We start from the raw sequence: 15,331 nt of genomic DNA, 5'->3' as shown, positions 1-15,331 counted from the left end.
GTGGGGGCAGGGCAGCCAGAGGAGGGAGGTCCCACCAGGACTTCTGATCTAGCTGCTGGGAGGAAGCTTAAGTGCTCTGAGTGGGCCACAACAAGAGGCAGCAACAGGTGCAGACCCCCCACAAGCTCAGAACAGGGGCTTCAAAATAGTTGGGGGGCACAATGCCCAAAGGATCCTCACCCCTCTGGGTGTGGGCTGAAGAGAGCAGTCTGCAGCTCATTTAGCATCTTCCGTTCAGCCTTCACCTCATCGCCCCTCCCTCGCCCCACAGATGGGTACTCCACCATTGACCGGCCGGGTCGAAGGGCCCGGGGCAACGAGCCTGCAGGAGAGGTCTTCCAGGAGCCTTTGAAAGTAAGCCGCTGTGGGCTGGTACTTTGCTGAGGCAGCACATCCGGGCATGTATGTGGAGGGGCCCAGGTGGGAGGGAAGGGCTGTCCAGGACGAGTAGTCTGCAGGCCTGTGGATTGTTGGGTCAAGCCCAAGCAGGTACCTGGAACACTCAGGTCCTGACCCACTTAGGGTGGTTCTTGGTGGAGTTCAGACTTTGGGTACAGACACTTGCCAGAAGGGAGTGGGTGAGGGTCAGGGAGGGCCACCTGGTAGACCTTATAGAAAGGGAGGCCATCAGCAAGCGTGTTTTTGCCTTTTCTGCATGCATGTGCGTGGACAAGGGCCTCTGAGGCCCCCCACCTGTCCCTGCTCTGTGCCAATCCCCTGGCTTCATACAGGGCTCCATATATGCCCATGCATCACGCTATGTCTGTGTGAGCCTCCTTCGCCATTTCTCCTAACCCTCCAGCATCACCCTTCCTGCCAAGATAGTCCCTTCCTCATCCTCACCCTTGTCCCACCCTTGCTTCCAAAGACCCACCCAGTGCCCTCCCCTCAGCTCCCCTAATCTGCTGTGTTCTGCCTCTAACCTCCTCCTGCCCCGCCTCATGCGCTGCAGCCCGACCCTGGCAGGAAGGCCCCTCCTCCTGGGCCCAGCAGGGCCACGGTCAGGCTGGTGGACGCCGTGGGGGACGCTAAACCTCAGCCCGTTGATTCCTGGGTCTAGCTTGCATGCCTGGTACGTTCTTGTTCGATGGTTTGTCCAACTGTCTATCCCCTGGGCCAGCGGCTTCTTGTGATTATCTGCTGGCTGCATGCTCTGCTCTCGTGTGTGCAGCAGGTCCCCCCCACACCTCCCAACTCAGTGGACAGACTGAGAAGGAATGAGAGGGAAGTCCCCAGTCCTGTCCCAGCTATGCGGGGCTCACTGTCCGAGAGATGAGGCCAGATCTGGGATGGACTCCACAATCATAACGTCCCCAGAACTAGCAAGTTGGAACTGACCTTTAGGTCATCTCATGGCAGCTGTGAGAAGGGAATGTGGGCTCCCCAAAGAGCACTGCCCACAGTAGTAACCTGGGCTACCTAGTAGGCCATCCTGCCACCCTGCCCGCCGGTCACACAGGGATCAGGGCCCGTCCTGTTCAGCTGCTGCCAGGGCCCTGCACGCAGCCCATCTCACAGCTGCAGCGCCCGTCTTCCCCTCTCTTCCCTCCTCAGGGTCGGGGTCCAGCTGTTTGGTCTTAGGAATTTTTATCATGGGAAGAAGGACATCTCCAGCGCTGCGCTGAGAAGACACTGCTGTGGAGTCTGGAGCCCCCTGGCGGCAGGGGTGGGCAGTGCCCCTTCTGGCTCTCTCTTCTGCCTGGGGGCCAGGACTGACTGGACCTTTGGGACACCCAGCTGTCTCCTAGAGCTCCTCCCTCCCTCCACTCTGACTCCTCTAGCCCTTCTGAGCTGACCTGGTGCTGTGTGAGGGGTCAGGCTGCTGGAGAAAGAGCTGGGCGGCCGGCAGGCAGGCAGGTGGCCCAGCTCAGGAGTTGGCAGAGAGACCAGGAGAGGGTGCCTGGTGTAGGATTAGGAGTGTGGACCTGTGCACGGTGGCTGTGACACCTGTCCTAGGCAGCAGAGACCGGAGACAGGTGGCCTTGCCAGGTTTACCCTCCATGATCTAGAGGGTGAGAAGCAGGACGTGGAGGGAGGGCGGAGGGGCTCTCCAGACCCTCAAGTACCGCCCTGCATGGCAGGCAGCCCCACGCAGCTGCTGTAAGGGTCCTGGCCTGGAGACACCAGTGGAGCTGAGCACAGCCCTCCCTGTGCTGGGAGCCCTGCAGACGGACACACGGAGCCTGGGCCGCAGAGATCTCTCTTGAACTGACTCTGGCCACTGGCCCTAGTTGCTGAGCTGCCCAGGCCCACGGCGCCTCGGGGACTGACCACCGGCAGCCGCGGGGAGGGGTCGCTGTTCAGTGCCTGCTGTTTGTAACTTAAAACCAGAAGAAAAACACTGACAAAAACCATTAAAATCAAAACCAAAATACGATTGTATTGGTTAAACATCTAGATTTTTGTAAGAAATTTTGAAAATTAAAAAAAAGCAGCAAAGGAACTCGCTTTGTTGTACTCCGGTCTCTCACCCTGGGCTGCCCGCCTCTCCCTGGGTGCAGACAGCAAAGGTCTGGGTATGGCGGGAAATGGGCAGACACAGCTTCCAGGTGTCTATCTGCTGGGCCAGACAGCCTGCAGGCATCACCCCTATACGTGCCCCTAGGCTTGCTGTCAATCCACTCCTGGAGACACAAGGGGTTACCTGGCGGGAGCTAGGCCCCGAGTCCAGGGGTGCTGTTCTGGCTAGAGGCCAAGCTTTGATCTAAACCTCAGTCTAGGAATGTTGAAGTGTACCGTTCAGTTGGCACTGCCACATAGCTGACTGTCCAGCAGGTTGTCAGAGGCAGTAAATCACATTGGAGGAAATTGTCCATCTTTCTCCCACAGAGTCACCTGAGGATTCAAACTGCAAGCCCTCGGGATTGCAGCACTGTTTCTTACCACTAGACCACCAGAGCTCCTGTAGGAATGTTGACAGGGCCTGTCAAAAGAGCAAGGGCCACGTGGGGACACTGCAGAGGGCAACTGTATGTGTCAAAACCATTGACACAAAACCACTTCCCATAAGGTCAGGCATGTCGCCCATGCCCCTCTTTTTAGTCATCCCAGTGCCAATCTTTTTTTTTTTAATTATTTTTACGTGTACCGTCAAATCAGATCTGACTGGTACAGGAGGAGGTTGCCTCCTCCTTCTCCAGCAGAGCATCTGGTGGATTTGAACCGCGTACCTCTGCAATTGCAGTGCAGCGTCTTGCCACTAGGCCACCGTCAGTGCCAATCTTAATGCTCTGGTATCTGTTGCAATTGGTCACAGACCATACAACCCTGTCAGGGAAGTCAAAAGACTATATATAACTTGGGTTAGTAACAGAAACGGAAGAACAAGCAGGTTTGTCCTGGAGAGGGTGAAGCCAGGCTGCTCCTTGGAGACAAGGATTCTGAAGCTTCGTCTGACATACTTTGGGCATGCTGCAAGCCGGGACCAGTCCTTGGAGAGAGACATCATGTTTGGGAGGGTGGAGGGACAGAGCAAGAGAGGAAGGACTCTTGATCAGATGGATTGATTCAGTGATTGGGGTAATGGGAGTAGGTGTGTCAGAGACAGGTTGGCACAGGACAGAGCAGGGTTTAGGGTTCTTGTACATAGAGTCATAAGCGACGTGATGGCACATAACAAGAACAGAAACAGGACAGCTGCTGAAATACGCTCACAGGCACCTCAGTCTTCAGTCTCGCAGCTTTAGGCTGTTAGTCTGCCGATCATGGCGCTCCCCCTCCCAGTCCTCCCGCTCAAGGCTCTTAGCTCAGGTCCGTGGGCCTGGCAGTCCCAAGGTCTGCTCCATCTGAGGTCTGCACACTGCACACTCTTGCTCCTTTGCTGGTGCTCAGATTCTCAAATTCTGCTGAATCTGCTCAATTTAATGGAGAGACCAGCCCTTGTAGATAGATTCAGCACACACTCTATTCACACATTACCACCCATCCACACGGCAAAGTCAAACTTGGTGACTAGGAAAGCCATTTTTTTAAATTTTATTTATTTATTTTTTTATTATTATTTTGTGTGTGTACCGTCAAATCAGATCTGACTGGTACAGGAGGAGATTGTTCCTCCTTTTCCAGCAGAGCATCTGGTGGATTTAAACCGTGCACCTCTAGGACTGCAGTACACCTTCTTGCCACTAGGCCACCAGAGCTTGCCTTTTTTTTTTTAAATTTTTTTAGGAAAGCCATTTTTAACAATAGACCCTTAACACCACAGGGCCTTGGGACAGCAAGCAGTAGCTCAGTCCACTCTGGGGACTTGGGGTCAGAGCCCACGGTAGGGGCTGGGAGAACTCCGGATCTAGGTGAGATGTGGGCAGATGGCTTCACCACCCACTACCTGGGCAGTCTGTGGAAATGCCATGGCCACTGAGCCCACTTCCAGGACTGAGATGGGAGGGACCGAGGCAGGTGTGGTGGGAAGCATTGACCTTCAGTGGGGTGCTGTCTCTGGATCCAGACACCTGTGTTTTCATTTGCCGGGTGCGAAAGCACCTGGCTTCCCCGAGACCTCTGTGGTGAGATCCTTATGGGGCTGTAACAGATGTGACATTGAGAAGCCAGCTGGCCCGTGTCCGGTGACATGTGCATGTCATGGGGAGCACCAGTGTTTGATATGATGGTACCAGGACCAGGAAGGGTCAGCACAGCGGTTGAGTTGATAGCTTGTATTTAAATGTTTAAAACCAAAACCACTGCCATCAATTTAACTCGCAGAGACCCTCCATCAGGGTCCCGGGGCGGGGGGTAAGTCTTCAAGGTAGGAGACCATCCACCTTTCTCCTTCCGAGCAGTCAGTGGATTCAAACCACTGACCTTTGGTGTTAGTAAAGCAGGCTGTGCACTACGCTTTCAGAGCTCTGGATCGAAATTGTTGAGCGCCAGCAAGTTGACTCTGACTCACAGCGGCCCTATGAACCTGCTCTCTCCAGCACCGTCCCCATGACTTCTCCTGCACTTGACCCCATTGTTACAGACACTCTGTTGCCTGTACCATCTCATTGAAGGTCTTCCTTTTTTTTCTCGGTCTTCCTTTTTTTTCTCTGACCTTCCACTTTTCTCACTATGATGTCTTCTTTTCCAAGCGCTGGCCCCTCCTGAAAACATGACCTAAAGTATGTATATAATGTTTGTTGTGAAGTGTCATGGAGTTGAGCACTGCTGAGTGACCCTGTGAATAAGAGAGGGTTCACTCTGTCCTGTCCAGCGACATCCTGGTCCCTGACACACATAAGCCCATTGCTGCAGACCCTGTGTCAGTCCATCTTGTGGCGGCTCTGTGTTTTGATATCTGTAACAATAACATAGAGCTCTGTTGGCCTACTGGGTAGAATGTGATGCTACCAAGCCAAAGGTGGGTGATTTTACTCTGCAGCCCTCAGGCCTGGTTTTAATTATTTTTGGTCAGATATTCTTCTAAGTGGTATAACACTGGTCTGTCCACTTGCTGTACAGAGGTAACTCGTGGTTGCTGTGATGCTAAACACTGTTGCACTGATGTGTCAAATGTAATAATGGTCACCCACGGCAGACAGTGTTTGGTGGAGCTCCCCAATTAAAACAAGATTGGAAGCAGGAGTGGCATCTAGGGAAAGGATGAAAGTTATACAAGTGTCCAGGTCTTTCATTCATAGGGTCGCTGTGAGTTTTCTACAACTTGATGGCACTTAACAACAACAACATCATCTATTTCCCTGGCATGTAATGATACTGGCATGTGAAAGGATTACGGGGAGCCCCTTTTTAGTAAAGTGATCGACTTTTATTGTTAGAAATTAGGCATGTGCCACAGGTGCTGCCATCTGGTGGCAAGGAACCTTCAAGTACACACCCTTGAGACAGTTTTTCAAAACAGTCCCAACCCCACCTCTCCTGTAGTGGATGTTTCCGAGGACCTGCTCACCGGAGCCAGACTGGACGGAATGTTAGAGCAGTGAGGGAGTCTTTCCAAGCCGATGCCTTCGTGGGCTCAGTGGGAGAGTGTGCACTGTGTCCCGAGGTGCCCGACGAAGGGCCAGTGTGTGAGAACTCGGTGCGGCGGTGGGTCCAAAGGGCCAGCTCGGGCAGGTTAGCAGGAAAAGTCCCCAGAACCACAGAGTGAGCGGGCGGGACTGTGTCCATCACGGTCGGACCCTGGCTTGACGATGGGTGGTCAGGACCGGCCGGGACCAACGTAGACGGCCTTCTCCAGGCCGTCCACCATCTGCGAGTACTCCAGGTGCGAGCTGTAGTGCGTGCACTCGAAGTGGCTGTTCCCTCGCACGTACTCCAGGAACTTGGGCGCCCCAGGATAAATGACGTTGTCGGCCAGCAGCACCGTCCCCTTCTGCAACAGGCCGCACTCCTGCGGGGACACGTGGACAGGAAGAGAAGGGTCAGACCAGCCAGCCGCGGAGCTGGGGAGGCCAGCAGCTGCTGTCACGGGCACCCGTGGCCTGTGGCCTGGGTTGAGGCTGAGGCCTGGCTGTGGAATATCACTCCCTCCGTTTGCTCCTAGGGAGCTCTGGTGGCCTGGTGGTAAGGAGTTGTGCTCTCAACCCAAAGGCACACGGTTCAATCCACCAGCTGCTCTGAGGGATGGCCAGTCTCCTCCCATGCAGTTTACCACCTCTGATATGTGACTCGGGAAGCCATGAAGCCCAGTCTGGTCTGACTGGGGTGAGCATGCTGGGCTGTTAGCAGGGTAGGATCTTGTGCTGGCCAGAAGTCAAGGAAAATGAAGGCACTGAGATTGGCTCTGGACACCCTCAAGCCCCTGTCTGTGCTACTAGACACCTGATGTCTACCAGCTCTGTGGGGCCTTAGAGGAAGCCTAGGTCACAGAGGAGTGAAGCGACAAGGGCCAGCATGTGTCTGCCTGGGCTCTGTACAGGAAAGAGGGGGTCTGGACATGCTGCCAGGTGGGGAGTAACCTTCAGGGCAGGTGGTGAGGGGAGGAACTGCCTATGGGATGTAGGGAAGAGGGTGCTGACACTTAGAAAACATAAACATCAAAATTAAGCATTTGCCTATGACAGAAGGTCAGGCCTGGGGGGTCCCGGGATTAGAGGAAGAATCAACAACCCAGGATACGTGGATAACTTGATTGAAGAAAACAAAGATTTGAAACTCCAAAGAAGACAGACATTATAGCCTTCACTGTGGATTACACCTCAATAGAAAACAAAAATACTCAAAACTGGACCAATAAAATATTAAATGGAGAAAAGACTAAAGTCCAGGATTTCATTTCACTTGGATTTGCCACCAACTTCCACGAAACTAGTAGTCAAGATTTGCATTGGTTTATCATGGCTTTGTTCACAATAGCAAAGAGCTGGAAACAACCCAAATGCCCATCAATAAATGAATGGATAGAGAAGCTGTGGTATATTCACACAATGGAATACTACACTGCATTGAAAAACAAGGAACTCATGAAATATTATTCAAAATGGGTGACCCTGGAGAACATTATGCTGAGTGAAATATCTCCATCACAAAAGGACAAATAGTATAGTGCCACTGTTGTAAAACAGGACTGACATTGGGGTTGAGGGAAGACTAAGAAGGATGGGATAAATGATGTATACTGCATTGAAACAGATGAGGGAGAAAATTGTTTAAAAGGGTTATGTGATTGGATATTATTGTCATGACAGGAGTCCAGAACGAAGTCTGCATAGTGGAGTGGACTTGGGGAGAGGGATTGTAAAACAATGGAAGAATTTTTCTTTTACTTTTCAAAGAGAAGAGTGTACTGGGGAGGGGTGGGCAGGGAGAAAAGTGCAACAATGAGTGAATCGACATCCAAAGTCTGTAAATTTTCATTAAAATTAATTTTTTTTTTAAAAAGAAGCATATTATAACAATTTGCCCCAATTTCAGTGATGTGAATTTGATTACTTGGCTAAGTTGACGGTCTCCTATATATCACCATTATAAAGACACTCTTTCCCCATGTAATGATACACTGAGACTGTAGAACTATCCTGTTTCCAAATAAACAAAACATACTTTAACCAATATTTTCAGAAAAAAAAAATTGCACTGGGCAAATCTTCCATCAAGGATCTCTTTAGTGTACTAAAGAGTAAGGGTGTCACTTTAAAGACTAAGGTGTGCCTGTTCCAAGTCAAGATACTGCCAATTGCTTCCTATGCATGTGAAAGCTGGACAAAGACTAAGTAAGATCCGAGGACCGATGCCCTTGAATTGTGCTGGCAAAGAATACTGGATGTACCACACATTCAACTTGTTCTTGTGTAAACACAAGCTTGTCATGGAGGAAGTGAAGCCAGAGAGCTCCTTGGAAGCAAGGCTAGTGGCTCTGTCTCACAGACTCTGGACATGTTGTCAGGAGGGACCAGTCCCTGAAAGAGGACACTCTGCTTGGGCAAGTTTAGGGTCACTGAAAGCAAGGAAGACCCTTGACAGGATGCCCATACACAGTGACAGCAGCGATGGGCTGGAGCCAAGCAGGGATTGTGAAGACGGGTTTCGTCCTGTCGTACACAATCGCTGGCACCTAACAACAATATACAAGGTGAAAGAAAGCAATGGGAAACACTGAAAGAAAAAGAAAAATTATTTTGGTCACAGTCGCTGGCCTGACCCCTCAGAGGGGCTCCTTAGATTACAGCTCTACCTGTGTGTCCCCCAAGGAGAAGCCTCAAGGGCAAAGAGGTCTTATGTGGTCTTTACAGTCCTGGTAGTAACACAGCCCGTGCACCCTGCTGAGGGCTGTGGCCAGGGTGTGACCAGCAGTTAGGGCATGAGGGCTAAGGAACCTCTCTGGTTCTGAATATAATGGACAGTGCCAGTATGAACCGTGACACATTTCCTCCTAAAAAAGAAAGTCATTTCCCAGATCTCTTGGCTGGAACAAGTGGCCCAGGAGTTTTGTGTTTCCAACCAAAGATCTAGGAGAGATCAATGGCACTTGGGCCAGGTGTGTCATGGCATCTGAAGAGGTATCACTGGTGCCCACAAATGGACAATCTTCCCATCAGCAAGACTGAAGGCATCAGTGGATTGCAAACCATCAACTGGTAAGAATCTACACGGTTATAACCATGAACGTGTGAGTTCTTAATATATTTCAAAGAAAGTATCTGTGGAGACTCGAGGAGGATGTGGAGGACTCCCACCTGCCACTCTGAAAACTGCACCAAGGGGAAGAAAGCAGCATTTGTCCTGAGTCCCCTGAGCCCATGTCCCTCTGACAAGGATGCAGCCCTCCCATGAAAACGATGGTCAAATGTAATCTCTTTATCTGAGCAGGCCATCACCAGGCCGAGCGGGGCCCCCACACAGAGCAGGGTGCAGAGGAATGTGCTAGAACTCTGCTCCACAAGTCTTTGACACTCCTCGTTATGGGAGGTGGAGCTGAATCCCTCTCCCTTTCCATACTCACCAGAAATGAGGTCCCATGCTTTTGGATTTCTTGTTAACGGCCACTGAGATGATTCCAAATCACAGGAACTCGCATGTACAGAGCAGAGTGGCCCCTAAGGTCTTCAAGGCTGAGACTTTTCTAAAGAGGATTGCCAGGCCTGTCTTCCGGGTGTCTCTGGGTGGATCCCAAACACCAACCTTTTAGCTAGTAGTCAAATACTTTGGCATTTGTTCTAACTGGGCCTCGGTGGATTTGGAGATAAGGTTTTTAAAAAAAGAAGAAAAAAGAAAGCAGCACTGTGGCTTCCTCTTTGGGTTCTTTCTCCCCCGCCCCTCTATCTCTTACATGGGGGAAGAACTAGCTGCGAAGGTCGCTGGGTAGCATGAACAGTTTATGCTCCACACCTATTCAATCTGTAGCTGAGTGAATAAATCCCTTGTGAAGCTGGACTCCATAAAGAAGAAAAGGGGGTAAGGGAGCTCTGGTGGCCTAGTGGAAAAGAAGCTGCACTGTAATTCTGAAGGTGTGCGGTTCAAATCTATCAGATGCTCTGCTGGAAGAGGAAGGGCCATCTCCTCCTATGCCAGTTGGATCCAATTTGATGGTACACAACAAGAAAAGAAAAAGAAATAATTTTTTTTAAACAAAAAAACCTGTGTGGATCATAATAAGCTGTGGCTGACTCTGAGAAGAATGGGAATCCCAGAACATTTGATTGTGCTAATGCAAAACTTATACTCGGACCAAGAGGCAGTTGTCAGAACAGAGCAAGGAGACACAACATGGTTCAAAATCAAGAAGGGGGTCTGTCAGGGATGTATTCTGTCTTTATACCTTTTCAATCTGTATGCAGAACAGATCATCCGAGATGCTGGGCTATATGAAGAGGAATGTGGCATCAGGATTGGTGGAAGAATCATCAACAACCTGTGTTATGCAGATGACACAACTCTGCTTGCTGAAACTGAGGAGGACCTGAAGCGCTTGCTGCAGAGATCAAGGACTACAGCCTCCTATATGGACTGAAGCTCAACATCAAGAAAACAAAGATTCTCACCACTGGGCCAATTGGCAGCATCAGTATGGATGGTGAAGAGATTGAGATAGTTAACAGTTTTAGTTTACTTGGCTCCAAAGTCAACACTCTTGGTAACAGCAGCCAGGAAATAAAGAGACAAATTGCACTGGGAAAGTCAGCTGTGAGGGACCTCTCAAGAGTACTGAAGAGCAACGATGTCAGACTGGAGACTAAGGTACGCCTGATCTGGGCTATAGTCTTCACAATTACGTGCTATGCATGAGAGAGTTGGACAGTGACTAGGGTAGATAGAAAGAGAATTGATGCCTTTGAGCTGTGGTGCTGGAGAAGAGTGTTGAATATACCATGGACTGCTAGGAGAACAAACAGGTTTGTACTGGAGAGGGTGAAGCCAGAATGTTCCCTGGAGTCAAGGATTCTGAAGCTTCATCTGACATATTTTGGGCATGTTGCAAGGAGGGACCGGTCCTTGGAGAGGGACATCATGCTTGGCAGAGTGGAGGGGTGGCGAAGGAGAGGAAGACCTTTGATGAGATGGATCGATTCTGTGACTAGAGAGGTGGGAATAAGTGCATTTGAAATGGCTAGGTTGGCACAGGATAGAAGAGTGTATAGAGCTCTTGTACATAGGGTCGCTATGAGTCGCAAGCGACTCGATGGCACATAACAACAACAACAACAAAACCAACAACAAAGGGGCATCAAGGTTGGAAGACTTGTCAACAACCTGCATTATGCAGGAGATACAACCTTGGTGGCTGAAAGTGAGGAGAACTTGAAACAACTAATGCAAAAGACCAAGGACTATAGCCTTCAATATAGGTTATCTCTCAACATCAAGAAAACAAAGTCCTCACCACAGGGCTAATAGGGTAACATCATGATAGATGGAGAAAGGACTGAAATTGTCAATTATTTCATCTTATTTGGATCAACTATCGACACCTTTGGTATCAGCAGTCAGGAAATCAGGAGATGAATTGGGCAAGTCTGCTGTTAGAGATCTAAAATACTGAAGAGCAATGATGTCATTGTGAAGACTAAGGTGCGCCCGATTCAGGTCTTTTCAATCACTTGCTACACATCTAAGAACTGGATAATGAATAAGGATGACAGAAGAAGAATTGATGCCTTTGAACAGTAGTGTTGAAGGGTACTGGATATCCCATGGACTGCAAAAAGAGTGAACAGGTATATGTTGGAAAAAGTGTAGCCAAGGTGTTCCTTGGAGGCAAGGATGGTGAATCTTGGTCTCATATATTTAGGGCATGTTGTTAGAAGGGGATGGTCCTCAGTCAGTTAAAGGAAGACCCTCAATAAGATGGATTGAACAGTGAATGCAACTGTGAACTCAAGTATGTCAGAGATGATGAGGATGGCACAAGACAGGGCGGGGTTCAGATCTGTTTTTCATTGTGTTGCTATGAGTCATGGTTGACTCGATGGTACCTAACAATGAAGGTTAGCGGTTCAAACTTACCCCATAATGCTTGTAAAAAGAACACCTAGGAGTCTGTTTCTGTCGAGATTAACAGCAAAGGACACCCCAAGAGGCATAATTCTAATCTCCGGTCACCTTGATCAGGAACTGACTCGGCAACGGGCTCAATCATTTACATGTTGCCAGGAGACACTGGGGTGACAGGGACCTGAGGCCTCCCCTGAGCCCCCCCGCCAGAGCCAGGCTCACCGTCCCCCGCACACACCAAGCCACTGCAGAGCTCCAGCTGAGAGTCTGAGGAGCGCGCATTTGAAATCTGCAGCTGCTTCCAGTTCATTACTTCTCTTCTTTTGAGATAATTGCCCGCTTTGAACAAGCAGCGCTGAGAACACTATTCATTTCCTAGTTACGGAATGGCAATATTTGCTGCTTGTCTATAAATAAATACAGGTTCCTTCATGGCCACGCCACCCTCACCTGCCCTGGCTCGGTCCCATGTGGTCTCTCGATTCTGTCCTCAATATCTGACTTCCAGATCTGTGTCCTTGGGCTGGGAGGGGCCTTGGCCTGCCCCATCCTGCCCTTATTGGTGCTACTTCTGTCCCTTCTGTACTGAAGCCACCAGGGGCACACTGTCCCTTGCCTGGCCTCTGGCCTTTGGCTCAGTTGACGGTCCTCCTACACTGGGGGCTCCGTGTACATAGCAGCACAGCCCCACGTGTGCACCGTGGGAACCCCTGGTGGCTCTACACCCTGGCTGCCTGGGATGAGGATGCCCATCTGATGCCCTAGGGCACTGCCTGCCTGGGGACTAAAGCCTAGGTCACCACTGCCAGCCTCATGAGAAGAGATAGTTCAGGTCCTCACTGGGGTGAATTACAAGTCACAGCTGCCAGGGCTGCTGTCCCTCCTGAGAGACCTGTCACCCACTGTCTGGCGCACCAACTGTCCTTTTGGCTCAGGACCCCTCCCCGCTACTGCGCCTCAGGAAGCCCTCTCACCCGCTACCCCGTCCATCACTAGGATTCAGCTGAATTCAGGGGTGCTGGCACTGTGCACTGCTCCAGCTGGCTGCCCAAGCCCCCACCCCTGCATCTCCACCCTGGGCCCTTCCTACTTGGACTTGACCGCAGATGACACCACACCTGGCTGCAGGCCTTACCCCTGGCTGGCATCCCGGGCGCCGCTCTGCAGAGAGGTTCAAGGTAGCAGGAGGCCAGGCCCTGTGGTCTCTGTGGCCTCTGTGCCCAGGGGCTCGCTTACCTCCAAGAGGATGGTGTCTGGCAGGTACCGGTCCTTCCAGTGGTCAAGGAAGACCATGTCCAGCGTGTCCACGTCATGCTGCTTCTTCAGCTTGGGGATGATGTCCTGGGACGCCCCAATCAGAACTGTCACCTAGAAGGTGACCTCATCAGTGTCCAGCACTTCTGTTCCTCCCACCCCTGATGGTCCTGCCCGGAAAGCTTGTGTGGGCAGAAAATAAAGGACACCAGTTCGGGCCCCACCCATCCTGTGCAGGCTGAAGCGTTCTCTGCTAGCAAGACAGGGCACCAGGTGTGTGATGCAGAACCATCCCATCCATGCTGGGCATGAGCTGGTCTCCCTGCTGACGCCCCTGTCCCCAAGCCTAGGGGGACCACAACCTCTGCAATGGGGGGGACACCACACCTTGTCCTGCAGGCCAGCGAAGTCCAGCATCTGCTGTGTGATGGCTGCGAAGGCCGGGTTGAGCTCGATGGTGAGCAGGCGGGCCCCGGGGGGCAGCAGGCGGGCCATGCGCACTGCCGAGTAGCCACAGTAGGCACCCAGCTCCAGCAGCACCTTAGGACGGCACTGACGCACCACCTCGTCCACTATCAGGCCTGCGGGGGTGGGGAAGCTGGGTCAGACCCAGGTGCAGGCCCCGGGCGCCCCTCCGAGGAACCCAAATCCCCTGTCCTGGCCTTGGCCTACTCTCCCACGCCTTCTCCACTGTAGGGGGAGCCTGGAGGCCGCCCCAGGACCTGCTCCCCACAGTCCCTCATATGCACATCCTGGTCCTTGGCTGCTTCTCCTTTCCCCACCCAGCTGCTCCTCCAAAACCTCCATCACTCGGAGCTGCTCCATCTCAATGCCACCCCCACCTGGCCTCAGGGCTGCCTCCCACCTTTGAACCAGCTACTCTTTCAGGGGCTCCGAGGGAGCAGGACAGAACGGATCACACATTCGTCCCCAGGGCGCAATCCCAGAGAGTTTGGGACACATCTGAGTCCAGATCTGGGGTCCAGGACTGAGGGGACCAGGCACGGACCTGCTCGCCCAGGACTATCTTAGTAGCAAGTGAGTGTCCCCTCTGGGCCACCCCTGAGCCCACCACCTGCTTTCCCTGGAGTTGGGCTTTATGGGGCCCTGTGGGCATGAGACCTGGACTGCCAAGTCTGATTCTGTGGGACACTGTCCCCCCCAACCCACTGCACCCCCAGGACTTCTAGAAGTGGGGGTGCCAAGAGCTGTGAGCTAGTTTATAAAACAATGACATCTGTCATGTCCCTCCCTGCCCACAGGACCCCGCACCTCCATACAAGGTCCCTGGGGCACCCTGTCCCAGTCTTCACACACTTTGCCCCTTTCACCTTTGCCCTGAGCTGTGGGCAGGGGAAGATCAGAGGGGAGCAGGAGGTTGGCCCGCAGTGTGAACCCCCAGAGCTCCAGGCCAGCTTCCTGGCGACCCTGTGCGCTTGTCTCCGCTGTCCGGCCGCCTGAGCAGTGCTCACCTTTCTCGTTGCCCACGTTCATGGCCCACTCCTTCTGCAAGCAGTAGGCATCAATGGCCTCCAGGACGCTCTGCGGGTCTCCGCGCCGCGCATGCTGCTGCACGTGACGCAGGATGCGCTGCTCCAAGCTGCAGCCCTGGAGCATGTTCCGGACGGGCCGCAGGACGTACTCGTGGTATAAGACCACGAACAGCGGGCTAAGCCGCAGCAGCAGCGCCAGCAGCACCAGGCCCAGCAGGACAGCGGTCAGCAGCAGGGGCAGCCCCTCCAGCATCTGCGTGGGGGGGGCAGAGGGAAGGAAAGGGGATGGGAGGGGCGGAAAGCAGGGGCTCCACAGGAGAAGGGAAGAGCTAAGGAGGAGGAGGGCAGAGGGGAGGGGCTGAATGCAGGGTGTCCACAGACAGAAAAGGGAATAAGGAAAAAAGGAGGGGGCAGAGGGCCAGACAGCAAAGAGTCCACATGCGAAGGGAAGGGACAAGAGGGGACCTAAGAGGCCCTGGGCATTTCACAAGGATCTCACCCCTTCCTAACTCACCCACTCTCTTCAGTTTGCGGGGTGCCTGGAGGGCCCTCAAATAAGTGCTACTGTTACTCTCCTCAAGCTGTTATGGATGGGTCAGTAGGCACCCCCAAACCCTCTCACTGCACCCATCTCTCTGCCCAGAGCAAAGCATCTGTCCAGTGAAGAGGGCTGGCTTGTCAGGGGCACAGGGAGCTAGCTCTGGGTGTAAGCC

General features: G+C 52.4%; 2 protein-coding genes across 2 annotated transcripts in view; one reads left to right on the top strand and one right to left on the bottom strand.

Annotated features, from left to right (window-relative positions):
* Positions 1-1,060, top strand: part of ARVCF (armadillo repeat gene deleted in velocardiofacial syndrome) — a 20,279-nt gene extending 19,219 nt beyond the window's left edge. Inside the window, exons 16-17 of the mRNA XM_006890451.1 lie at positions 272-354; positions 953-1,060. Coding sequence (XP_006890513.1) covers positions 272-354; positions 953-1,060 — 191 coding nt within the window. The remainder of the gene's footprint in view (positions 1-271; positions 355-952) is intronic.
* A 5,079-nt stretch (positions 1,061-6,139) lies between these two features.
* Positions 6,140-14,871, bottom strand: COMT (catechol-O-methyltransferase). The gene is made up of 4 exons (XM_006890508.1): positions 14,598-14,871; positions 13,513-13,706; positions 13,108-13,239; positions 6,140-6,331 (listed from the first exon to the last, which is right to left on the bottom strand). Exons 1-4 carry the CDS (start codon positions 14,869-14,871, stop codon positions 6,140-6,142), a joined length of 792 nt encoding a protein of 263 aa, XP_006890570.1.
* Between the last annotated feature and the right edge of the window lie 460 nt (positions 14,872-15,331).

The sequence above is a fragment of the Elephantulus edwardii genome, unplaced genomic scaffold (assembly GCF_000299155.1).
Source record: "Elephantulus edwardii isolate Elephantulus edwardi_28Jun2011 unplaced genomic scaffold, EleEdw1.0 scaffold00089, whole genome shotgun sequence".
NCBI classification, from domain to species: Eukaryota; Metazoa; Chordata; class Mammalia; order Macroscelidea; family Macroscelididae; genus Elephantulus; species Elephantulus edwardii.
This window is presented reverse-complemented; position numbering and strand designations above follow the sequence as displayed.

Coding starts and splice junctions, on each gene's coding strand:
- COMT (XM_006890508.1), bottom strand. CDS start 14,871: ATGCTGGAGGGGCTGCCCCTGCTGCTGACCGCTGTCCTGCTGGGCCTG. Junction 13,240..13,512: donor TCGCTGGCCTGCAGGACAAG/GTGTGGTGTCCC, acceptor GTCACCTTCTAG/GTGACAGTTCTGATTGGGGC. Junction 6,332..13,107: donor CAGACACCATCCTCTTGGAG/GTAAGCGAGCCC, acceptor GTGTCCCCGCAG/GAGTGCGGCCTGTTGCAGAA.